The sequence below is a fragment of the Setaria viridis genome, chromosome 7 (assembly GCF_005286985.2).
Source record: "Setaria viridis chromosome 7, Setaria_viridis_v4.0, whole genome shotgun sequence".
NCBI lineage: Eukaryota > Viridiplantae > Streptophyta > Magnoliopsida > Poales > Poaceae > Setaria > Setaria viridis.
In genome coordinates this window covers 22129363-22154221 of record NC_048269.2, presented here as the reverse complement: position 1 = coordinate 22154221, position 24859 = coordinate 22129363, and the positions used below count along the sequence as shown (strand labels likewise).

Genomic DNA, 24859 nt, shown 5'->3' with positions numbered 1-24859 from the left:
GATCAAATGTGCCATTAGAACTGTGTAGCATTTTGCATAGTAGAACATGGTGATGTTACCAAACAAACATGGGTCATGTGTGGCATCTCTCATATTAAAAATCCATATAGGTAAATAAACATTGCTTTCCAAAAAAATGTGACGTTTAACTTCAATATTCGTACAATATTAAATACTCTCACATATGAAGTTAAGTTTTTTTATATATAGTGTACAGTATTATCTTTCACTGAGCTCGTTGCCATCAGGTTGCAATCGCATCCAACTGCCCAAACTCATTGAGATATGGAGCATACACATTCAGATATCAGAAACAAGGCAACAAACTATAACACCTACAGATATGCTTATTTACTGTCAACTATCAGAGTTATATTCATCAGGATAGACTATATAGTGCAACACTCGACAAGAAAAAGCCCTCTGACAGGTTATCATTTATTCCATATAGCAATCATCGACATGAATCATACAATTGCAATCAGGTTAAAGCTGCATGCCTACACAAAACCAAAAGTCTCTGTCAATACAGTTTAAACTAGAGACTGAATTCCAATGATACCTGCAAGTTCTTGACAGATGTATTTTGCAAGTGCCATTGATCAGAAGGGTCAATTTTGTAACGTAAAAAATACCAGTCTCTTTCCTACAAATTGCAACACTGGAAAAAGGTTTGGCATCTGCCACATCCAATTCTACCTCCTGCATTTCCTAGACTTACAGAATTCATATGAAAGGACACAAGTTACTGCCTATCTGCAGCACATCTGCAGATTGCGGGAAGAGCTCTGGCCGCTGCTACCTCCACGTGAGTTGGAGTTGGAGCTGCCGGAGAAGATTTGCAGATTGTGGGGAACACCACGGAGGATTTGAACCTGCTGTTGGAGTTGGACCTGCCGGGAAGATGTGCCGCTGCCGCTGCGCTTTGCCGGGGGCCATCTCGCCCATCGAGATGAAGGGGCCCTATGCTGCGCCTCACCACCACCATCGCCGCCGGTCACTGGAAGACGATGGAAGGGCGGGGATGGCGGAGAACGGCGGATCTGGAAGGGTAAAAGGGCGATCGATTTTGAGCAGATAGCGAGGGATTCGTCGCACGATTTGGAGGGGAGCGCGACGGATTTGGCCCGCGATTTGGAGGAAGAGTGACGGATTTGGCGCGAGCGCAAGCGCGGAGAGCGGGGCGCGGATGCGGCGCGTCGGAGCACAGCTGATCCTCCCATGAAACAAAGACGGCCTCAGTGGGAAGCAAATTGGGTGCAGCCCGGATGCAAAACGCATCCGGTGCACACCTACTCCCCCCACGCGACACGTGGAACAAAATTGCATCCGTCCATCCGTCGGTAGCCCCGGCTTCCCCGCGTACGTCCTTGGCTCGGCTCCCTCCCAGCGCTGGCGCATAGGCTCGCTCGGATCCCTTTCCATGGCTGGTGCGCTCGCTCGGCTCGATCTGTTCTTCCACACCGCGCCGCAATCCATCCTTCCCTCCTTCCGCCTCGGCACCGTTGCGCCGCACCGCCCCGGCACCGTCGCGCCGCAATGGAGCTGCTGGTCAAGGCGCCCATGCTGGGCTGCACGGGGAAGAGGCGTCGCTACCAACACGCCGCAATCTCTCCCTTCCTCCCCGATCCTGTCTGGGAAGTTCCAATCTCATTATTGCAATTCATTTTTGCGAATGGCACTTTCTCGACTCCTCCATAAAACTGCTTCATGAACTCATACACCTGGGTTGCCTTCATCCCGACTTCTCGTATCTGGCCAATTAGCATCTTGTCTGCTTCAGTGACACGTCGTTGGGATCTCAGCTTGTGTGACTTATCTGGACTAGCAAGATAATGATTATATTCAGTTACAATCTTTTGCACTGTCCAAATCCCCTCTCTGCTAACACTAAACTGAACACGAGCATCGCAACCCGTTCTTGTAGTGTCTTTTGATGACTCAGTTTGCAGATGTTCTTGGCTACTGCAAACTATATATTTTTGAGATATACTACCATCCACTCGATGCTTTGTATTGCTCTTTCTAACACTGAACCCTACCTTACCGGCATAGGTGTTATACATCTCAAAGGTTTCTTTCTCTGATTCAAAACTCATTCCAACTTCACACGTGATCCCAACTTTATCTGCCACATGTTGTAAAATGAGATGATGATTAATTATTCAGTCATGTTATGCATGATCATATCAAAATAGATGAGTAACATGCGATCTTTTTGCATTATCGTATTAAATGAACATGCGATGACCCTACCTGTGATGGCTGCTCTCTAACGACTCCATGACCACCGTCAGTGATTGCATCATCCTCATGCGCATCTGATGTACAAGAAGGATCGTCCGGGAGAAGAGTCGACGCAGAAGAATCTATCTGATGAGCAGGTGGCAACGTAGAAGAATCCATCTGACGAGCAGGCTGGTGAGTAGGTGGCGACGTAGAAGAATCCTTGCGTGCCTGGGATCACAGGTGGCGGCGGATAAGGGAGTAGGTGGCGATGCAGAAGAATTCCCATGCGCCTACGATCACCGGTGGCAGCCGGCTCGTGAGCAGGTGGTGACGCAGAACAATTCACGCGCGCCAGGGATCATCGGTGGCGGCAGACAGGTGAGCAGGTGGCGCAGAAGAATCCCTACGCACGCCGCGGAGCAGGCGACGACGGCAACGGTGCCGCTAGGAGATCACGAGGCGGCGGTTCGCGTTCCCCTAACCCTCGCATGCAGCCGAGTGAGCAGTGGTTCCGGAGCGAGCGAGCCGCTAGCGCACGCGGTTCCGGAGCGAGCGAGCCACTGGACGAGTATCGCGAGTGCTTCCGTCGGATTGGAATCGGCATCCACGCATCACGCGAGCGCACGGGCGTGCACCGGATGCGATTTCCATCCAGTTGCACCTAATTTTCTTCCAGTTTTATATGCTTGCTTGCTTCGGTAGAGGGCCCTAGGATCCTCTGCGGCTGGCCGCTGGGTGCTGACAACCCCAACCAATGTGTTAGCAAAACGTCCGGAAGCATGAGAGAAAATGCTATCAAAATATTTATAAAGATTCACTTTTGATCAAGTTCATCATATTCAAAACATTAGGTAAAGCATGGTACTAACAAGTAAGCCCATTTACTATCTAATAAGTAAAGCCCAGTTAAATACCTCTCCCACAAAAGCAACGCACTATCCCATCTTTCTCTCTAACTAGTGGGGCCGCGCCTGTCCTCCTCTTCCACTCTCAAACGGCCACCTGTGAGCGAACTCCGTACACATCGATAGAAGCCACGTTCTCTCCATCAGCGTCAGCAAAACCCTACGCTCCCCCTTTCCTTCCTTTTCCCTTTGTCCAAAACCCCCCCTCTTCTACACTGCACAACGAGGGAGGAGATGGAGATCCTTTCCCCTTCCGGCAGCCACCACTGCCACAACAGCTCTGGTGACCTTTCTCTTTCTATCAGCATTCTTGTCTACCGATTGAAAGATTGAAAAGACACTCCATTCTGCAGCATGATTGCAGCAACAGGAGCGTACAGATTTCGTTGCCATCCGCTTGCCTTCACACGCGCCGACCGCCGGCGATCACCCCAAGGTTAGCGTCTGACCGCGGGCTCCATCATTTGTGCTCTCCCCCCTCGAGAAGTCTCGCAGTTTAGCTTCTCTAACAGATCAAGTAGTAGCACTCCAAGAAATGAGTCTGATGCTCATTCAAAAGATTGGAATTTTACATACAAAATATTGCAATTTGACCAGGAACAACCGCACGCGTGCACAAAAATCAGGCAATTTTCTAACCTGAGCAGCAGATCAGCATAGATCAAGCACAGCACTTGCAGACTGCTGCTGGCAGAGGCGCAGCAAAGGGTGGAAGACTGCAATCGCAGAATTCTTTCGGCCCCTCCTCTGGTCCCAAACCCCCCCAAAAAAATGTTGGACCACTAGCCTAGCCAGCGCGCGTGGGCCAGTACATGACGGGACGAGAAGGGGGCGACGACGATCAGTCAATCATGCACTGCTGCGGCGAAAGGTGACTCCTTTTGCAGTAGCTCATCGGATCAGTAGAGGAACAAGTGCATTGAATTGCAAAAATGTCAGACAAGCTAAACTGCGAGACTTCTCGAGGGGGGAGGGCGCAGATGATGGAGCCCGCGGTCAGACGCTAACCTTTGGGGTGATCGCTGGCGGGCGGCGCGTGTGAAGGCAGGCGGACGGCGACGAGTCATGCTGCTGCAGTGGTGCTGCAGAATGGAGTGTCTTTTCAATCTTTCAATCGGTAGACAAGAGAGAAAGCTCACCAGAGCTGCTGCGGCAGTGGTGGCTGCCGCAGTGTAGAAGAGGGGGGTTTTGGACAAAGGGAAAAAGAAGGAGAGGGGGAGCGAAGGATTTTGCTGACGCTGATGGAGAGAATGTGGCTTCTATCACTATGTACGAAGTTGGTTCACAGATGGCCATTTCAGAGTAGGAGAGGAGGATAGGCGTGGCCCCACTAGTTAGAGAGAAAGATGGGATAGTGCGTTGCTTTTGTGGGAGAGGTATTTAACTGGGCTTTACTTATTAGATAGTAAATGGGCTTACTTGTTAGTACCATGCTTTACCTAATGTTTTGAATATGATGAACTTGATCAAAAGTGAATCTTTATAAATATTTTGATAGCATTTTCTCTCATGCTTCCGGACACATTGGTTGGGGTCCTCTTCCCGCCGTCGCTGCGGGCCTCGCCCTCCCCACAGCAGCTGCAGCCACGGCCAGCGGGGCTCCTCCAGATCGAGGTGGCGAAGCAGCTGACGGGGCAGGTGGTGACGACCAAGGCAGACAAGACAGTGGGCGTGGAGGTGGTGCGCCTGGCACTGCACCCCAAGTACAAGCGGCGGGAGCGCATCAAGAAGAAGTACCAGGTGCACAAACCGGAGAACCAGTTCAAGGTCGGCGATGTCGTGGAGCTCCGTAGCTCCCGCCCCATCTCCAAGACCAAGCACTTCATCACCGTCCCGCTCCCGCCCCGCGACACCCGCCGCAAGTCGCAGCTCCTCCCGCCGCTCCAGTCGCAGCAGGCCGACGGCGACCAGCCACCGCCGTCTCCAGCATCAGCAGCAATGCGGAATGAACCCACTGCTCACTCTAGTTGTGCAATTTTTCCTACTGCTACTTGTGTTTGATTCCCTACTACTTGTGTTTGATGAGAGGAGTGTTTGAATCCGTGCCATTCGCAAAAATGGATTGCAATAACGAGATTGGAACTGCCCAGAGAGGATCGGGGAGGGAGGGAGGGATTGCGGCGCGCCAGCGGCGATGCCTCTTTCCCGCGCAGCCCAGCAGATGCCTTGGCCAGCAGCTCCATTGCGGCGCGGCGGCGTCGGCGGCGCGGAGGAGGGAAGGAAGGATGGATTGCGGTGCGGCGTGGAAGAACAGATCGAGCCGAGCGAGCGCACCAGCTAGGGAAAGGGATCCGAGCGAGCCTATGCGCCAACACTGGGAGGGAGCCGAGCCGAGGACGTACGCAGGGAAGCGGAGCTGGGGCTACCGACGGACGGACGGATGCAATTTGTTCCACGCGTCGCTCGGGGGGAGTAGGTGTGCACCGGATGCGTTTTGCATCCGGGCTGCTCCCAATTTGCTTCCCCTCAGTGCGGGGTTCATCCCGTTTCATCGGACTAGCTAACCGATCCGACAGAGTTTTGATGAAACCTCTACTTCTCTCTCCTATTGATGACCATGCCAAACCAGCAGGTTTGCTGACGAGGCCAGTCTCATTGACCACCCGATGCTGCAACATGCTGGTTCAAGTGATTCCGGATGAGGTGACTCCACTGACCAAACACGCTGATATATAGTAGAGGTGGAGAAGATTTGTGGCTATCCCCACTTAATCCAAATGTGACGTGCCCGCCGTACTATTCCAAATTTCCCCTCTGAAGTGCTTAGACATGTATGGCTGTATATATGTAGTTTTCATAAACTAAAAGATCCCTTTTATGTGCCCTTAATAAGGTAATAAATTACATTGAGATTCTTTGAAACAAGTTGAAATTGTCATATGATGAGACCATATTTTTTTTCAAACCAATATTGTGTACTTCCCTCCTTGATATATGGTCTGAATGTAGCTGTCCATGAGTAGGCCCAAAATCCCAAATATATGATGAGGTGGACTCCGTCAAATTCATGATAGGACGTCCTTCGCCTCTTCCTTACAAAAATCCAAAATGAAAGGGATAGTGACAACTTGGTGCAGACTTGATACATGCATGTACCCATGAGGCACCACAGCACTAGATATGTAACCACCCTAGCTTTAACTACTTATTGGCTTCTCGTCAATTAGTGACAGGAAATAGAGTAGCAGCAGCTAGCTAAGCTTAGGCTAATCGTCCATGTTGGAATGGACAATCAGTTAGCTCGTACGCTAGCTAGCTCGTTTTATTTGTGGACGTACTGTAGTAGTGGGCTGGGCTAGTTGCCCTTGCTGATCATCCACGGCGTGCACTTGGGCCCAGGATAGCCGTGGAACTGGTCGACGCAGCGGTAGCGAGGCGCGGGGTCCGACTCCACCAGCTCGCACTCCTTGCAGTTGCCCGGGCACGCCTCCACCTTGTCGGCGCACCAGCAGTACGGGATGTACGCCCTGGTGCAGACGGCGACGTCGCAGCAGTCCCACGGCCGCGGCGTGCACACCGGGGGCTCGAGCAGGCTCACGATCCAGTCGCGGCACACGTAGCCGCCATCGCCGGCCGGCGACGCCTCGCACTCGTGGCAGTTCGGGGAGCACGCGTCGGCAACGTCGTTGCACTGCCACCTCCCCGGCCTGAAGTTCGGGTCCCGCACGACGTAGTCGCAGCACTCCCACGGCCGGCCGCTGGTGGGGAGGCGGATTGGGTTGGCGTGGGCGGAAGGCCTGGCCGCGGCGGTGGCGGCGAGGCCGGCGACGACGAGCGTCGCGAGGACGACGATGGGACTAGTGCCCATTGTGCCGCTGCTGATCTTCATCTCTCTGCTCTGCTTTGGTTTCTGCGATTCTGATCAATGAAGTTGAGTGTTTCCTGGCTAGGTTCTTGGTGATTCGCAGGCGCGCGGTACTTGTAGACCCGTTCAGCCAATCACAACGCCACGTGTGGTCGTGCGGACGATACAGAGATGTGCCAAGTGTCCATGCGTGCGTGGTCGATCTTATCCTTGGAGACGGTCGCGTGTGTGGTCAGTCCGATCAATCCTTGTGCTAGCTCCATGCATCCACTACACGCACGCACGGCACGAGGAGAAATGTCGCGGCGCGCCCATCTCACACCTCATACGGTAGCTATCATCTTATTTAGCAAGTTTATGACATGCATGTGGTTCGGACGCGGATGCAGAGTTGGAAGTCACGACAACGGCCTGCAGTGCAGTTTCTCCATCCACCGTAACGTTCGTCCCCGTGCATAATCCAACGGCTAACGCGCTCGCTCGTTCACCAGTTTCTACTCCTCTTTGCTCACTTCTGCTCAGAGCCTTCCGGGGCTCGGTAGCCTGTACCGTACGCCGGAGCTGGGTGCCTGGGTTGAGCTCTGATTCACCGCCTCTTCACCGGCCACTCCCGCTCCACGCGCCTCCGCTAGCTGCTTCGACGGCCGACCATATTCTCTATTTTATTTCTGCATAATCCATTTTCTCCGTTTATTTACTAGCTACTGGTACTTCGTACCACTGCTTTTCAAAAAAAAAAATACTTCATACCACTTTTTCCTGACACCAATGATGGGCAATGGACCACCAGCTCTATATCCTCGCCGCTGGTTTGTTCTTCAAGCTCTATGTACTATGTTTAGTGCTCTGGACTCGTGCTGGCATAGTAGTACATGATCTTTAATCTGTGCTTAACCATGCAAAGAGTTACGGTTGCCAACAATGCTATATATATCGATGGAATGAGCGCTTCATATCGATGGCACTGCTAATTTCAAAAATTTTCATTTCAAGGAAAAAGCTATGTGCCCTAACAGGAAAGTAATACTGAATTGCTGATCTTGCTAACAAAGATGTTCGTCTGAGACAGACATGTATTTCGAAAATAATTAGCGGAAACAATCAAATTTAATTTTCGAAGAAGAATGATTTTCTCCCTGATTTTTTTGTAAGGCACCCAGCAGGTCCTCATTTTCAATTAAGATTGTGAGTTGCAAAAACTTCAGGTGCCTTCAATTTGACTTGAATTTCAGGCGACGAGTTGCAACATCAGAAAACAAGTTTAAAACATCAAAAAACAACTTCTACAACATTAATGTCGGAGTCACAATATTATTTTCGTCTTCCATTCATTGACAACTTCGAAGAGCAATATCTACAGCATCGAAGAACAAAACACATTTAAAAAATCTACAACGTGAAATGCGTTGCCAGAAACAATCAACATTTTCAGGCACTGAAATATAGATGTGATTAAGGTCGATTGGTTATATATTTGTGCCATTCATAACCATGCTAATTAAATAAGTATTAGATCATGTAAGCGAAAATTACATATTGAGACACTGCCATGTGCCATGCCTGTATGAGCATGTCAATCTCGTACCCAAGACAAAGTTTTCTTTCTTTGTGACACAAGTTAGATATGATTTTTGCACTTATTTCAAATTCTTGGCAACTACCACTTGCAACGATTTTACATACATGTCAGCGGCAAATATATTTACATTCCATGATACAGTAGATTGCCAATATTTACACATATAAAGAAGTAAATTCTAAATATATTGGCAACTTCGAAGAGCAATATCTACAGCATGGGCGTGGCTCCAAGGAGGGGCGCGTGCCGGCCGGCCACGGCGCTGCACGGGCCGAGCATGGGCCGCTGCGACCCCGGCGGCGTGGTCCGGCTGGGGTACGGGGCCGCCGGCCTCAGCGCGGCAGGTGGGCCTGCGCTGGACCCCAGCTCGCCGCCGGAGCGGGATCCGAAAAAGTTTGGCAGAAGTGATTACTTTTTGTTCGGTTTAACCCCCTTCCTTCCCTCCTTTTTCCACCCAAGCCCTCCATCTGTTCAGTATTTGGACTACGGGTTGATTACTAAAAAGTTGAGGAACTTTTTTACAAAACAACCACGATGGACGGAAAAAAGGAGGCAGAAACCTTACTTGCTTTAATATTATACTAGCAAGGTGCCCGTGCGTTGCTACGGCGAAACGACGTTGCTTAGCGCATGATGTTTTTTATCGTGTCGTGTAGCGCATCACATTTTTTATCGTGCTGTATAACTTTTTTATTTTAGTAGTATTGGACTTTTCATACATACTTTGTTCTTTTTCAAACAAATAAATGATCCCTAATGTTTAAAAATTAGATATACAAATTAAAAAATTATGATATTACATATGGATGCATTTTTTCCTGCAAAGAACTTTTTATTCTATAGTCTATACCTAATATTAAAGAGAGTATATTCTTCCGTCAACCGTCGTGGATATTTTGAAAAACACCCCCTCAAGTTTTCGGTGATCAACCTGCAATCCTATTCCCTTCCGCGGAGATGGGTGGTGGCCGCACCGACCGCGGAGACGGGCGCGGGCATCCAGACGGCCGCGTCCTGCTTGACGGCGTGGACGGCGGTGGTGAGTGGGCAGCGGAAGTGGCGGCGTAGGATGGGAGTGGGTGCATCGGGAGGATGGGGAGCCCCGCATCGGGAGCGGGGAGGCTGTGGAGCAGGAGTGGCGCCGACACGCGTCTCCAGCTATTCCAGACGGACCTTTCTGGATCCTGCTTCTGTCCGGCCGGCAGTCGAGGGCACCCGCGGCGTCTTCCACCTAGCGTCCCCGTTCATACTGTGCAGGCAGAGGGACCCAGAGGCAATTCTTCCTTCTGAATAATTAATCACCCCATCGATGCAAATCACAGTCCAGTATCCCGTTGCTCGAGTAGGTAATCCTTGGATTGGATTGCTGATGATTCTGCTATTGCAGAACGAGCTCCTGGAACCGGCGGTGAAGGGCACGCTCAACGTCCTGCGCGCCGTGAAAAGATTTGCGGGGTCGGCCGCGTCGTCCTGATGTCGTCGCAGGCGGCCATGGTACCGAACCCCAACTGGCCCACGAACAAGGTTGTAGATGAGGACTGTTGGGCCGACATCAAGCTCCTCAAGAAAGTTCAGGTACAGATTAAAACTAGCTCCTGTATTCTGATCTGTGCTATGGTTGAGGTTGAGGTCTGTGCTGACTTTATTCCTTGAGCCTGCAGTTTTGGTATAGCGTATTGGACTTCGCTGGGAAGGAGGGATTGCAATGGCTGTGCTCAATCCAGGGATAGTACTGGGTCCAATGTTAGCACCATCAGTTAACACCAGTCTTCGACTGCTTCTGCAACTTTTGGCAGGTCAGTCACATCATTAGACGCTAGGGGCCACGTGGTACTTTTATCTTCTGATGAATTGGAACTTTGCAACGAGTACAATGTATGGGATGGTACTGGGTACAAAAAGTACCTAGGCGAGAAGCGTGATCAAACTACCCAGGCGAAGAAGCTTGATCTGGATGACATCTACATTGGCTGCGTCGATGTGAGGGACATCGCACATTCTCTGATGGTGTTGTACGACAACTCATCAGCACAAGGACGCCACTTGTGCTTGGAATCCATTGAACGCTTCGTCGATTTCACCAATAGCATTGCTGATCTTTACCCTGAACATCCGGTTCATAGGTGATACGTCTCTTAGAACATCTTACGCGGACACAATGTTTCTCCTCCAACTAACGTTTTTCTTTCACATCAGAATCCAGGAGGATAAACAAGTGTGGGTGGTGAGAGCAAAGGACCCCTCCAAGAAATTGATCGGATTGGGTGTTCGTTTCACTCCATTCGACGAAACCATCAGAGACACTGTGGATTGCTTGAGGAGCAAAGGACTTATCTAGCTTGTGAAGTGTGCTCTATATGGAACACTATTATACAATAGTTTCGTAGCTCAAATAAACTGCTAGCGTGCAAATACATATCTCATATCTGGACGATGTTTTAGATGTTTTCATCTGCTTCTGTAACATACATGACTTCTTTGATGATTTGCAAATAAATCCCTCACCTTTTTTTTAATCATCCCGTTATCCCGTGGGTTAAACAGGCCGTAGTTCTTTCTTCCTCACCAACCGCGCGTGTCTACGGCTGCCGACGCACCTGTGGTGCCTCCCTCCATCGTCCCCACGTGGTACCCCTCCATCGTTCCCACGAACCAGTCCGTTGTTGCAACTCGCCTTTTTCATAATCAATCCGTTATCCTATGAGTTAAACTGACCGCAATTCTTTCTTCCTTGCCTTCCATGCGTGTCTGCGGCCGTTGACACCCCCACGGCGTGCGCCTTCTCCGCCGTTCCGACGAACATGTTTGTCGTCGTGATGCACCCTCTGCCTACGCCAGTAAAACCTGAAGCGCCGCCGACTGTCCCTATGCTGACTTCCAGAGAAGCATGAGGAAGCTGGCCACTATGACGTAAGCTCCACATTTATCACCACTAGCACTAGCTTCCCCTCCTTCTCCGCAGCATCACATGATTTATCATGCGTTCGCATTGGCACCGCCAATGGCAGATGCTCGATGGATGAAGCGGAACTCGACAGCACCCTATTTGCAGGAAGGGGGAAGGAAGTGGAGCGGGATGCTGAGGAGGAGCTCAACGGAGGAGACTCAGTGGCAGGCAGCTTGGAAGCGACGGAGGGAAAGTAGAGGCGCCACTCCAACTGTGGACCTCTAGGTTCTTGCTCTACTGCGCGTGTCACCATTGTGGTTGTTTCGCTGCGCTTGCATCCCGTTGCAACGCACGGGCAAATTTGCTAGTAATACTAAAATGTAATAATAATAAAATGTATGTGTCTATATATATTGTATGATGACATATGATAGTGGGCGTTTGTGGGGTGTCCCCTGAATACGATCAAATATAACCAAATGCGTCCCTAAAACACAAACGAATCGTATCCCAGATGGTGGGACCTCTTCCAGTAGAACCTCAGGTTGTGGCTTCGAGCCTTGCCCAAGCCTAAGTTTCCAGTCAGTCACCCCCGTGCAAAATCCCCTCCCAAGTCTCCATGCTCCACCACATCGCACCCTCCGGCCACCACCACTGCCGCGTGCGGCCGCTCTGATGGGTCCGCGACCATGTCCACCTTCACCCTTCAGAAGCAGCAGTGCGTCCGCGACCACGCTTTCGACGGCATCATGGAGGTCCAGAAGAGCGTCTTACGCTTCCACGCCCCCTACTCCCTCATCCTCTACGCTGCCACCCCGACCGCGCCTCCCGCGGCGGCAGTAGCGGCGTTGTGTCCGTCCCCTTCACCCACCTCGGTGCCCTCGCGCGCCGCCAGCTCCGCCTCACACCCCTTGACGCCGGCCGCTTCCTCCTACGCCAAGCACACGCCTTCCACCTCTTCCTCCACCCCGTCCACTGCATGCTCCACACCCGCCTCACCCCGCGTGCCGCCGCGGCGCTCCATGCCGAGGTCGAGGCTGTCGCCGCCAGCCTCCCTTCCGCCTCCATCATCCGCCTCCGCAAGCTCCTCCTCCTCGCGCCCCCGCACCACCGCCTCGAGCACATCCGCCTTCTCCGCCGCGACCTCGACTTCCCCGACGATTTCGCCGAATCCATCATTCAGTCCAACCGCTCCCTCTTCCGCCTCACCCTCGACGGCTTCGTCGAGCTCCTGGCCTCCCCCACCCTTCGCCTCTCTATTTTGAAGAAAGGAGAAACTTTTTCCCCTTTAGCACCCTCACTTCCCTCCTTTTTTCACCCGAGTCCCCTCTCTCTTCAAAATTTGGACTGCGGGTTGATTACTAAAATGTTAAGGGATTTTTTTGTAAAATGACCACGACGTAAAAAAAACTGAGGAGAAACCTTAGAGATCTCTACCTAATATTGAAGGGTTTCTCCCCAGTTTTTTTCGTACATATTTTTTTGAAAAGGAAAACGCAGATAGACTGGGGACGCACGTGGGACCGGCTATCGGGGAATCGACCAGTCTGGTACTAGCATCGCCCCTACCAAGTGTACGAATATTATTGCATACATCCATTATAACCTCCACAAGTCTTGCGATTTATTTCCATCATAGTAGTACATAGAAACACAGCGGAGTGACATGCATGCAAGGACCACGAATAATCAACTTCTCGGTACGTTCTCACCCGACTAGTATAGCCGGGTCGGTCGGGCGGCGGCGTCAACCGTACAAGCGCATGGGGTCGCTGCATCCCTTCTTGGCGGACTGGCCGCCCTTCTCGAGGTGGCGCTGGTGGTACTCCTCGGCCGGGTAGAACCGTTTCGCCGGCAGTATCTCGGTGACGATCTCGTCCTCCCACTTCTTCTGCTGCTCCGGCAGCGACTCCCGCGCCAGCTTCTCCTGCTCCGCCGTGTAGTAGTAGATCCCCGTCCGGTACTGCGTCCCGACGCCCTCACCCTGATGACGACGACGACGACACATCCATGATCAAACAATGCAACCAAGGTGTCCATAAACCATACTGTGCAGTAAACCTTGCCGCCTGGCCGGACGACGCACCTGTCTGTTGAGCGTGGTGGGGTTGATCTTCGCCCAGAACACGTCGAGGAGCGCGGTGTAGGGGCACGCCTTGGGGTCGTAGTGCAGGCGCACCACCTCGGCGTGGCCGGTGCCGTGGGCGCAGACGAGCTCGTACGTGGGCTCGGTGTGGTGGCCCTGCGAGTAGCCGACCTCCGTGCGCACCACGCCGGGGAGCCGCTGGTACGTCAGCTCCACGCTCCAGAAGCACCCCGCCGCGAACTGCGCCACCTCCAGGCCCTCGCCGGCGGGCGCGTCCGTGTCCGGCTCCAGGGCCGGATTCGCGGCGCCGTCGGTGGTGGTTGCAGCGGAGCTCGACATGGCGATGGTCACGATGTTGGTACTGGTGCGTGGTGGCTGGACTTGGATGGAGGGTACTGTGGCCTTTTTTTTTTTGACACTGATGGTTGTGAGTATGCGACTGATCCGGCACTGCTGATTGCTTGGTTTTATAAGCACTTATGCAGGTAACTCCGTCGCCTTCGTTTGCATTTTTCTATGGTTGCGGTTACTGTCATTTAGCTTGGGAGCAATGAGAATGATGTCTATTTGGCCACTTGCTTCTATTGAGAATCAGATTGTCGGAGTCGGAGACTGATTAAACTTGGACTGGAAGGTACATGGTGTGTAGTATATATACTACTATCTGTGCATTTATAATTGAACCCGATATTATAGTGAAATCCGAAGATAATGTTACACCTGTACTCCATCGATCCGTCCACCTTATGTCGGGTATCTTTTGGTTTTAGAAAGTAAAAACTTTGGAAGTTTTCATCAGTAGTTAGTTGGATCTGGACATTTGGTACATGATATATGTTTAATTGTAGCGCGAGGCTCTTTAGGCTTTGCTCTCCTCCAACGGTTATCTCTAAGCTAGCATACGTACCTGCCCACCATAAAGGAGCGATAGGCAAATATTTTCCATGCTAGCGTGAGATGCTAGCGTGAGAAAAAGAGCTAAGCTCTTCGCATTTTGGCATGCATGAGGAGAAGGCTCCAAATCCACAACTCGCCGCTCGTCACAGATCCGCAACTCGATTAAGTAGGCTTAGGTTGGAATTTTGGGACCATATGAAATAGTAGCAGTTAGCATAAATGATTTCAGTGCTACTCCCTCTGTTTTAAGTTATATAAGTTATAGATCGTTTTAGTTTTTCTAATTTATAGATATTACTATGCATCTAAACATAAAATAGTGCATAAAAAATTATACCCCTAGAAATGCTAAACGACCTACAATTTAGGATGGAGGAAGTATTACATTCTGTGTAAGTGTGAAGTGGAGTAGTAGAGATACGGATATTGTTGCTGGCTTTACGTGGCGGAACCGTACGATTTAAGCTGGCTTAAGTGCACCTAATCGCTGTCAGAACAACAATTATCTAAAACGTACTTAAAACAGTGTAAACATCCGGTGTAAACCGGATAGTCCGTTGAGTGTCCCTAGGACTCCTTGAAACATCCACAATGTGTTTCATAACCATACATCATGATCGATTCCACGAAGGGAGAGTATCAACAAATATTACATTTTTACATACATACAGAAGATACGAATTATTACAAACCGTAGATTATCAACAAATATTACATTTTTACACGAATTATTACAAACCGTAAATTGAAATAAACTTAATAGTGCAAGTTAGACCATTACTAGAAATTTTTAACACAAAACAAGTCTAATAAATAATTATACACTAAATTTTGTTCTAGGGTACCGAAACAAGTCTAATAAATAATTATACACTAAATTTTGTTCTAGGGTACCGTGCGACTCGTACAATACCCTATCGGGATTACTAGTAATTTTTAACACAAAACAAGTCCAAGGCAAATAATTATACACTAAGTTTTATTCTAGAGTACCGTGAGACTCGTCCTAGTTCTTCGGGACTTCTTCTTCAGTGGTTATTTTTTAAAACATAAAAAAGATCCCTAAGTGCGAGGATACTCTCCAAGACAAATAATTATACACCAAGTTTTATTCTAGGTACCGTGAGACTCGTACGGTACCCTAGTTCTTCGGAACTTCTTCTTCCTAGTTCTTCGGAACTTCTTCTTCAGTGGTCCCCTGTTGTGTTTCTGAAAACATAAAAAAGGATCCCTAAGTATGTGTTTCTGAAAACATAAAAAAGGATCCCTAAGTATGAGGATACTCGACAAGACTGACCCGACTAATCGATATAAATATAGATAGATTTAAAATATTGTATGATAGCTTTATGGTGTATGATAGCTGTGTGCTGACTCACATTTTACGGAAAAAGCTTACTATCAGTGGAACCGAGTCTAGGTGGATAAAACCTTTTGATAAAACCTTTTGAGCAATCAGATAGAACTAAGTCATACAGCGTATTAATTCTAGAAAAAATATTACATTCAACTTGATTGCACTACAATGCTTAAGCGATGATCAAGTGCATTCATAACCGAGAATTGCGGAGAATTACGGTGATTCGAACCACTTTACATCCTGCAGAAGATATCGAAGGACTCGCTCTCGAGCTTTGGTAGGACCTACGCAAGCGCCCAGAGCTAAGAACCCGGGTGGAAAGGGGCGGCGCAAAGGGTCTTACCAGAGAGGCAGCTATGGCAGCTGGCGGAGGGTAAAAATGCCGAGGATGACCTTGCCGGCGCGGAGCTGCGGAGCCGGGAGCGAATATGGGATGGTGGTGGAGCTATGGATGAAAGGAAACGAAGGGAGAGGCGGCGGAGCTCCGGAATCGACCGGCGGCGGCGGCTCTGCTCGCGGGTAGGGAAAAAAGAAAAAAGACGGTGGCAGCAGCTCGTTTTATAGGCCGGGGAAGGCGGTAGAAGGTAAGTGGCCAAGATGGTGTGCGCGCGACACGTAGGGAGCTTTGGTGGAGAGACAGCAGCTGCGTGGCGGCCAGGCGAGGGAAGGCAGCGGCGCTGTCGGCAAGCAACCAGGCGAGCAGCTGGAGCAAGGCGGTAACAAAGCACATATGGGGGAAAACCAGCCTGTTCCTCGATGAAAATCAACCAAACCATTCCTCAAATTGTCCAGAGCCTTTAACAAAAATGTAGCTGGTTCACTCAGCTACAAGTGATAGATAGCACTTTTGTTTCAAGGATCAAAGGATTGAGAGATAAAGGCCTCTAAACTTTAGGAGAAACACGAGTTCATTCTGAACTTTCACCCGTCAGTTATGTAGTCCATGCCGAACTCTGTATAGTTCAAAATTTGGCCTCCAATTTAAATATCCAACTCATTTTTGTTTGTCCACTGACTACAGAAACTTGTTAACTTTATATCAGGGGTTTCATTTTGCATGTTTTTGTCCAAGGTCTACATATAAACATTCTCAAAAACTAGATCCAAAATATGCCACTCCTTACTGTTTTCATACTCGATGACATTTGCCATTCAGTTCGACAGTCAAGTCTGAAACTGTGTGCACTTTCCATATTTGAGCTCCCAATTAAAGTTTAAATCCTTCTTTTTCCTGTCCAACAACTAGTTCAAATTGTTCTCTGAATATCCAAGAGTACTTAGGCTCCAAAAAGATCTAAGTTTTTAATATCAAATCTCTCATAATTTAAGCTCAAAGTTGGTCATCCATTACTATTCTCAGACTTTCAGTTTATCAGCTAAGTTGAAACTGCATAACCTTTAAACTTTAAACCCCATTTAAAATATGACGTCTTTGTTTTCTCTGACCAATAACATGTCCAATAGATTCATTGAACATCCAGGTCTACTTGTCACCCAAAACTTTCCAAAGATTAGATGAAAATTACTTCAGAAATTAATTTCAAAGTTGGTTGATTGTCACTATTTTCAGACTTCAACATTTTCAGACAGTGAACAGTAACTCAAGTCAATCCATCTTTAACTATGCATTTGAGGTGTCTCTGACTTGAGTTTGACTTTAAACTTGATTCCTTTGAATTCTAAGTACCTTCAAGACTTGATTCCATATTTTTTGTCAAATTGTTCCAAATTTGAATTTTTTTGCCAAATTTGACTCAAATTTGACTTTGGCCCATAATAACTCCTTCAATCCAAACTTCACCATTAACACCTTAATGATCATTCTTAGACTTTTAACAACCCTGTTTGATACACTTTATTACTCCTCCACTCTGTTGCTTGCTTTTTCCTCCCTGCTGGCTTATGGCTTAGGCCCTGTTTGGTTCCATAGGATTAAACTTTAGTCCATCCATTTTGACCCCTTTTAGTCCTTAAAGTGCCAAACATAGGGACTAAAATGAGGACTAAAACCTTTTAGTCCTCTAGTCCCTGGGGTGACTAAAGTGGACTAAAAGATCTGGAAGACACCTCTGCCCCTCATTTATTACCCATCCCACCCGTCCTGAACCCTCCCTCCGGGTCTCCCTTGCTCGCTCCCCTCCCCGCCGCCACCGCACTCTCTCTTCCCCACGCCGCCGCCGCCGCCCCCTAATCATTCACTGTCGGTCTACTCCAGGAGCGCCATCTAGGAGAACCTCTTCCCCTGCTCCTCCTCCTCCGCCACCGCGGGCGACTGCGGAGGCGAAGCGGGAGAAGGGGCGGGGGAGGCGGAGAAGGGCGTGACCGTCGGCGGGGAGGTTGACGTGGTCGGGGTGGGTAGCGACACTGTGTGGCGGACGAGGAAAGGGTCGGCAGCACCAAGGTCGTCCCCCGACGCGGCGGCGGGAGGGGGCTGGTCGTCCCGGATGATGTCGAGGAGGGTGCGCGCCACTGCAGCCGCCGCCGCGGCAGCGGTGGACGCCGACGGCAGCGAGACCTGCCTCTCGACAGCCATGGCGGATGCGAGCGTGACCGCGGCGCGCCGCCCCGCCGCGAGGTCATCCTCGTCGCGGAGCTTGAGGAGGTCGCGGAGGTTGCACGACCCCGCCCCCGCCCCGACCGCATGCGGCGGCCCCACCACGGCTAGCTGGTTCGCATCAACCTCCCCGCCTCCATCCCGTCGTGTGGCCAATCAGCTAACTCGGCGAGCTGGGGAGAAGACAAGGGGAGCAGGGGAAGTGACAGGCGGGCAGGGCAGGGGAGAGGGGCAGTAGCGGCACGGTTGAACAGATGGTCACACATAGTGAATGATTAGGGGTAATATCATCTTTGTTCATTTGCTTTAATGGACTTTAATCCCTGGATTCAAAAGGATTAAAGTTTAGTATAGGAACTAAAGGAAACCAGATAGTAAGTTAGCGCTATGGCCACATGCATGTACTCTGAATGCGAAGTGCTGACGGCTACGAGCACCCCCATCCATCTCACCGTCAGTTTCAGTTTCAGCTAGCTTTCCTGGGGTCAGTCTCAGGGTGCACGGGCGGATCAGTGGCCACTGGGGCGGCGGCCGTGGGGTTCGATGAATCTTCGACACACTAGAGCCCGAGTCCATCCATTTTTACTGTGAGCTCCGGCCGGAGTCCGAGATATTTTGCCATGCAAGTGACAAAACAGAGTGACAGAGACATCGCTTCCAGTTCCAGAAGAACAAAAAATCGCCGCAACAAACCCGTTGAAAACGACGCAACTTTCATCTTGGCCGCGTCCTTATTTTTCTTGTCGTCGTCGTCGCCCAATTAATTGCTCCGACGGCGACGTGCACGGTGTACATGGGGCGCTGAAGCCTGGAGGCCGAACCGCGCGAGCGAGTCTGGGCCGTCGGTTTCCCGGCCAATGAGGAGGAGGTCGCTTCAATTATCATCTCGCCTGGCTTATCGCGATTGTACGTATCGACACGAACTGATACTCCACCTCGCGTATCTTTGGCATCCTCTGCCTATCAACTCAGAGGCGCGAACCAAGGGCCCGTTCGCTTCAGCTTATAAGCCAGCTGAAAAGCTGAAACGGCTGATTTGTTGTGAGAGAAAAGTACTGTTTGGTGGCTGATAAGCCGGCTGAATAAGCTGAAGCGAACAGGCCCCAATATCTCGCGATTAATCTAATGGTATTACTGCGGTTAACAGTAAAATTATATAAAATTATAAGCTTGGGCTTCACCCCTGCCCGTATAACGAAAATCCAGACCGGTCATTAGTTAGGCTACCGGATCAGTGGTGAGAATCATAGTTAAAAAATAGTTACTCCATCCATTCTTTTTTTATAATGATATTTTCAAAATTCAAATTTTATAAATAATAGTCTATTTATCAACAATGTGGACTGCGGCAATAAATTGCATCAACAACGATGAGTCATCATGGCAAACATTGGAGGACTAATAAAAAACTTGTTTCCATTAATTAGATGATAAATAGAGTTGTTTTATCCTTGATCACTGGTGAAATATCCCCGTCAAAAGAAAATGGAGCGAGTATATTCTAGATACTCCGTACTATCTTACTAAAGTAAAGAATTATTATTGATTAGAGGAGTGGAGGATACGGAGCATGTGGGCAAGTTCATCCATCCGAGGTGATAAAAAAAATAGATCAGGTGATTTTTTATTAAAAAGAAGAAATATGCACCTAAATTCAAGTCAAGAATTCGAACCTAGATGGTTTGCGTGCACAACCACACCCTTCACCCTAATCAATTGAGGTAGACTCACTTCCTTATCCAAGGTGATCCTCACCGTCATCCAATTATCAGGTGCAAGAGAAAGAGAAAGGATCAGCAGCAGCACTACTAAATTAAAAAATGTGTACTCGTACGAAATTAAATACTTCCCAGTCCGGTCCGGATAGGATATGCGTCCAGCACAGCCGGTGATTAGCTGACTAATCAACGCGTGCCGCCGACTCAGCCCCAGCACCAGTAGCTTCCGCCGCGTCTATATCAATTTGTATGGATCTCCGCGTGGGTTGGTTTGTTTATTTCAGCTCAATAGTCATTTCAAGTCTGATTTCTCTTACTGTTCGATTGATCAAAAGGTCTGAGTCATATAATTTGTTATGTATATACATATATTTATTTTATGAGTTTCATAACTTGTTCTAGAAGTATATATTTCTGTTCTGTGAATTCATATAATTTGTTTTAATTTATTTTATGTGTATAATACTTGTTCCGTGGGTTCTGCAATTTGTTTGAGGTATATAGATATTTTGTTTCGTGAGAATACATCAAAAATATTGCCGCAAGGAGGGTTCAAATTCAAGACCTGTCACTTGGGAGTGAGTTGAACCACCCCTACACCACTCTATGAGTTATAATTATTCTGATTTAGGAAAATATTTAAATACTTTCTCCCTATTATGTCGATAATACTAACTCCATTTTATATTTTTTAAAATTTTCCTCCTCTGTCCCTCTTACACTTTACTATGTAATTATTCTTTTTTATTTCTTATTTTTTTTCTCTCTCCCCTTAAGTTTTCTTATTTTTATCCTTTATTTATTCTTTTCCTACATAATCAAATGTTGTGTTTGTGATGCTCAATCTTTTGTTCGCATTATACTTTTTTGTCATGTTTAATTTTTTCGCAGAAAATAGTCATTTATCCGCAGAATTAGAACTAATTATTCTACCACCTATAATAATTATTTTTTCTGTGAATTCATTAAATTTGTTCTAGATATATATATTTTAGAAATTTTTCCAACTTGGTAAAAAGTTAATAAAAATATTTATCCAAATATAATAAGTGGGTCTTGTTTTGAAGATCTTGTTAAACTTATTGTAAGAAATTTATTGGTGGAATTGGAATTTAATTTAGATATGGGGTTCTATAGATTTTTTTTAATTCAAACTTTTTTGCATGTGAGGTGATGTCATCAATTTCGTCCTCTATTGCATTCTATTATATTTATTTTTGAGTTTGTATAATTTATTTCAAGGGTATATGTTTTTATTCTTTGAATTCATGTATTTTGTTCGATGTGTATGATTGTTTTGTTTCTTAAGTTTGTAGAATTTGTTCTATTCGTGTATACCTTGATTAAAAAATATGAATAAAAAAAGTTCATTCAAATATACTCTAGTGGGATCTTGTTGTGAAGTTTTAATGTCAACAATCCAATAGTGCAATCGGAATTTAATTTTGGTGCTCGATTTAAGATTTATAGTTCTTTTAAATTTCAAACGATTTTACATGTGAGATGACATCAGCAATTTTATCTTTTCTTGCATGCATGCACCTGCTCAGCCACAACAGCCACAATCAACCGTGCTGAAATAATATACGGAAGTAACAAACCGCATTGAAACGGTCTAATTAACTGTGACTACGCGTGATCTGTGATTTCTACTTCCTCAGATTTGTCCCTTCAGCAGCAGGTAGCCGCGAAAAGAACCCACCCCCAACCAAATCTCCCCTCGCCGAACTAGTGGCCAGCGCTCGCGCTGACGTGTCGTCCGCGTCCACTCCCTGGTGGCGGCCTCACCCGAGATCGCCCTGCTGACTCGGATCCTAGTCCCGGGAATGGCCACCGACGCGTCGGCCCAACGCCGTGCCGTTGCGCTCGAGCCCGAATTCGCCTTCCTCGCTCGTTGCGAAACCCGCGTAGCATAGCTGTCTCCTCCGCAGAGATATCGCCTCCCGCCTCCCCCGCTCCCTATATAGCTGTCGCTGAGCTCGAGCTGCTGCTCCATCTCCGAATCCGTTCGTCGTTGCGTTCCACGAGGCTTGGGAGACGATCCATTCTTGCGCCGGTTCGTTAAGATCGCGCTCGCCGCCAGGCTGTCAGCCTTCATTCGCCCTTGGGCAGGGGCGCCTTTTGTTGCTGCCTCGATCGATTACTTAGGAGGGCAGGGTCTCAGGCAGGGGTCAGGGGAGGGGAGGAGAATCCATGGCGCTGTACGCGGACCTCGACGCGCTCCGGGCGTCGGCGGCCGACGTGCGGATCGTCACCTCCGACGGCCAGACCATCGCCGCGCACTCCTACGTCCTCGTAAGCCGCCGGCTCATCTTTGGCGGATCGGTTTGCTTCTGTTTCCCCCTGGCGTGGTTGCTGATCGTTTCGGTTTGCAGGCCTCGGCGTCGCCGGTGCTGGAGAGGATGATCGACAGGGCGTGGCGCGGCGGCCAGTGCACCATCCGCGTGCTCGGCGTGCCCTCGGACGCCGTCCTCGCGTTCCTCCACCTCCTCTACGCCTCCAGGGTGGACCCCGGGACCGGGGCGGAGGAGGAGGTGGTGGCGGCGCACGGGCCGCAGCTGCTGGCGCTGGCGCACGCATACCGGGTCGGGTGGCTGAAGCGCGCGGCGGAGGCGGTCGTGTCGGCGCGGCTCACGCCGGACCGCGCCGTGGACATGCTCAAGCTGGCGGGGCTTTGCGACGCGCCGCGGCTGCGTGCGGCATGCGCGCGCGTGGCCGACAGGGACCTCGCCGCCGTCGAGGCCTCCGACGGGTGGCGCTTCGCCCGGCGCCACGACCCGGCGCTGGAGCTGGAGCTCCTCCAGCTGCTGGAGGACGCGTACCGGCGCCGGGAGCGGTGGGCGCGGGAGCGGGCGTCGCGGGAGGCTTGCCGGCAGCTCGCCGAGGCCATGGACTCGCTCGACCGCATCTTCGCCGCCGCCGACGACGCGTGCTCGACCACGGGCGGCACCGGCAAGCCGTGCGCGAGGGAGGACGACGACGCCACCTGCCAGGGCCTGCGGCTGCTGATGCGGCACTTCGCGGCCTGCGCGCGCAAGGCCGCGCCGGGCGGATGCGCGCGGTGCAAGCGCTTGCTGCAGCTCTTCCGCCTCCACGCCGCCGTCTGCGACCGGCCGGCGGAGCAGGAGCTGGACCGGCCGTGCCGCGTCCCGCTCTGCAGGTGAGATGACTGGCCGGCATTTTTTACTTCCTTCTGCGAACGGTGAATCGATAGATCTCTCCCGGCAGCAGGACGCCAGGACGATCTTTTGATCTGGGCTCCAGCTTCATGGCTCCACGAGGGTCCAGACAAATCAGTCCGGGCGATCGTACGATGCCCATCGATCGCCAACCAAGAATCTTGTTGGCCAGCGAGATGCCCGCTCTGCGAATAGGACTCGTTCCGCTCGTACTCGTACGGGCATAGTTTTCCAATCATTTCCGTGACAACGACGCGAACGGCAGGGCACAGCCTCTCTGAGGATCTCTATCAAAATATCGGATCGATGCATGCGTAGCGTAGCGCACCAGATACTCGCAGCTAGATTATTTTCTCATCGCGTGCTCAGGATTGGGGATTCTGACGTGTTCTTTGTTAACTTGTGCGCAGCCATTTCGCGGCGAGGATGCGGACGGAGAAGGCGGACAAGACATGGCGGCTGCTGGTGAAGAAGGTGGCGAGGGCCAGGGCGATGGCCGGCCTGGCCGACAGGCGGGTGCCGGAGGTTGTGACCATGTCATGGGCGAGGTACATCGGCAGCAGCAAATGGGCGAAATTGAGATGAAAATCGGAGTCACGCGCGGAGCAGTCTCCATCTGGCATGCATGATTTCGCCGTAGCCCGAAATCCTCCTGCAAAGTTTTGGCCGTTGGGGCTACGGCAATGCGACGCTCGCCATGTGAGTCTGGCATGAGCCGGTCTGAACGAAAAATTAGGCGGAGCCGGTTCATGCAGGATAGGAAATGTATATTTTTTTTGGAGATAGGGAGATTAGGACGGTAGTATTATATAGATATTTAATATATGTGTATTCAACTTAGACTTGGTATATATTATAAGTCAGAAGCAGATTTGTTATTATAATACTCCCTCCGTTCCAAATTATAGGTCGTTTTGACTTTATTAGATTCATAGACTTTGTTATGCACTTAGATATACCCTATGTCTAGATACATAATAATATCTATGTATCTAGAAAAGTCAAAACGACCTATAATTTGGAACGGAGGGAGTAGTTTTTTTTATAGAAATGTTATTATAATAGCTTTGCATACTCTTGTTATTTTAATCAATTTATGGGCTAGAATCTATTGGGCCACGTACGCGTAAAGGCCCAAGGCCTATGTTGCCGAGGCTCGGCCCTTGATTAAATTCGGCCCAACGTTCATGGGCCACCAATAAATGTTGACGAACGGAGAACGACTTCTTCTTGCCCCGCCCGAGCAGATAAATGGGCCTCATTTGATTTCCCCCATTACCGCGAACACCGGTGGCCTTGGCTGGACTTACGGCGGAGCTAACCGCTTTTGCTTTCCCAACCCCAGACCCTTTTTTTTCCGAAATATAAACCTTGCCACCGGTCGTATGAACGAGCAAGGCAATAGGCCAACCGCCAACGGCGGCACGGCACGGCGGGGCGGGGGGGCGTTGGCGAGCGCGGCGCGCCAGGCCTCGTGTCGAGGGCGGCCCTGCTCTGCTCTGCTCGTCCCCGTCCGGCCCCGTGCGCGGCCTCGGTCTCCACGGCCGAGCGAGCGCGACCACAAGGTCACACGTCCGTCCCTCGGCCAGGCCGCCAACCACGTCGCCCCTCCCCCGCCTTGGCCTCGACCTCGGCCAGACCACCACCGCACCGCCAGCGT

The 24859-nt window shown here is 49.9% G+C and overlaps 6 protein-coding genes across 6 annotated transcripts; 4 read left to right on the top strand and 2 right to left on the bottom strand.

Annotated features, from left to right (window-relative positions):
* The first annotated feature begins 4643 nt into the window (after positions 1-4643).
* On the top strand, positions 4644-5135 carry LOC117864761 (small ribosomal subunit protein uS17c). Its single transcript, XM_034748860.1, has one exon. The coding sequence runs from the start codon at positions 4644-4646 to the stop codon at positions 5133-5135; it is 492 nt and encodes a 163-aa protein (XP_034604751.1).
* Positions 5136-6094: 959 nt separating this feature from the next.
* LOC117863213 (Bowman-Birk type trypsin inhibitor) lies at positions 6095-7045 on the bottom strand. Its single transcript, XM_034746832.2, has one exon. The coding sequence runs from the start codon at positions 6961-6963 to the stop codon at positions 6430-6432; it is 534 nt and encodes a 177-aa protein (XP_034602723.1). The 5' UTR covers positions 6964-7045; the 3' UTR covers positions 6095-6429.
* A 2964-nt stretch (positions 7046-10009) lies between these two features.
* On the top strand, positions 10010-10645 carry LOC117864760 (cinnamoyl-CoA reductase 1-like). Its single transcript, XM_034748859.1, has 3 exons — positions 10010-10093; positions 10191-10261; positions 10315-10645. The coding sequence occupies exons 1-3, from the start codon at positions 10010-10012 to the stop codon at positions 10643-10645; spliced, it is 486 nt and encodes a 161-aa protein (XP_034604750.1).
* Positions 10646-12094: 1449 nt separating this feature from the next.
* On the top strand, positions 12095-12798 carry LOC117864759 (protein ROOT PRIMORDIUM DEFECTIVE 1-like). The gene is made up of 2 exons (XM_034748858.1): positions 12095-12257; positions 12347-12798. Exons 1-2 carry the CDS (start codon positions 12095-12097, stop codon positions 12796-12798), a joined length of 615 nt encoding a protein of 204 aa, XP_034604749.1.
* A 206-nt stretch (positions 12799-13004) lies between these two features.
* On the bottom strand, positions 13005-13941 carry LOC117865340 (peptide methionine sulfoxide reductase A2-1). The gene is made up of 2 exons (XM_034749507.2): positions 13492-13941; positions 13005-13389 (listed from the first exon to the last, which is right to left on the bottom strand). The coding sequence occupies exons 1-2, from the start codon at positions 13828-13830 to the stop codon at positions 13153-13155; spliced, it is 576 nt and encodes a 191-aa protein (XP_034605398.1). The 5' UTR covers positions 13831-13941; the 3' UTR covers positions 13005-13152.
* Positions 13942-21842: 7901 nt separating this feature from the next.
* Positions 21843-24085, top strand: LOC117865959 (BTB/POZ and TAZ domain-containing protein 2). The gene is made up of 3 exons (XM_034750236.2): positions 21843-22315; positions 22396-23180; positions 23610-24085. The coding sequence occupies exons 1-3, from the start codon at positions 22214-22216 to the stop codon at positions 23782-23784; spliced, it is 1062 nt and encodes a 353-aa protein (XP_034606127.1). The 5' UTR covers positions 21843-22213; the 3' UTR covers positions 23785-24085.
* Positions 24086-24859: the final 774 nt, after the last annotated feature.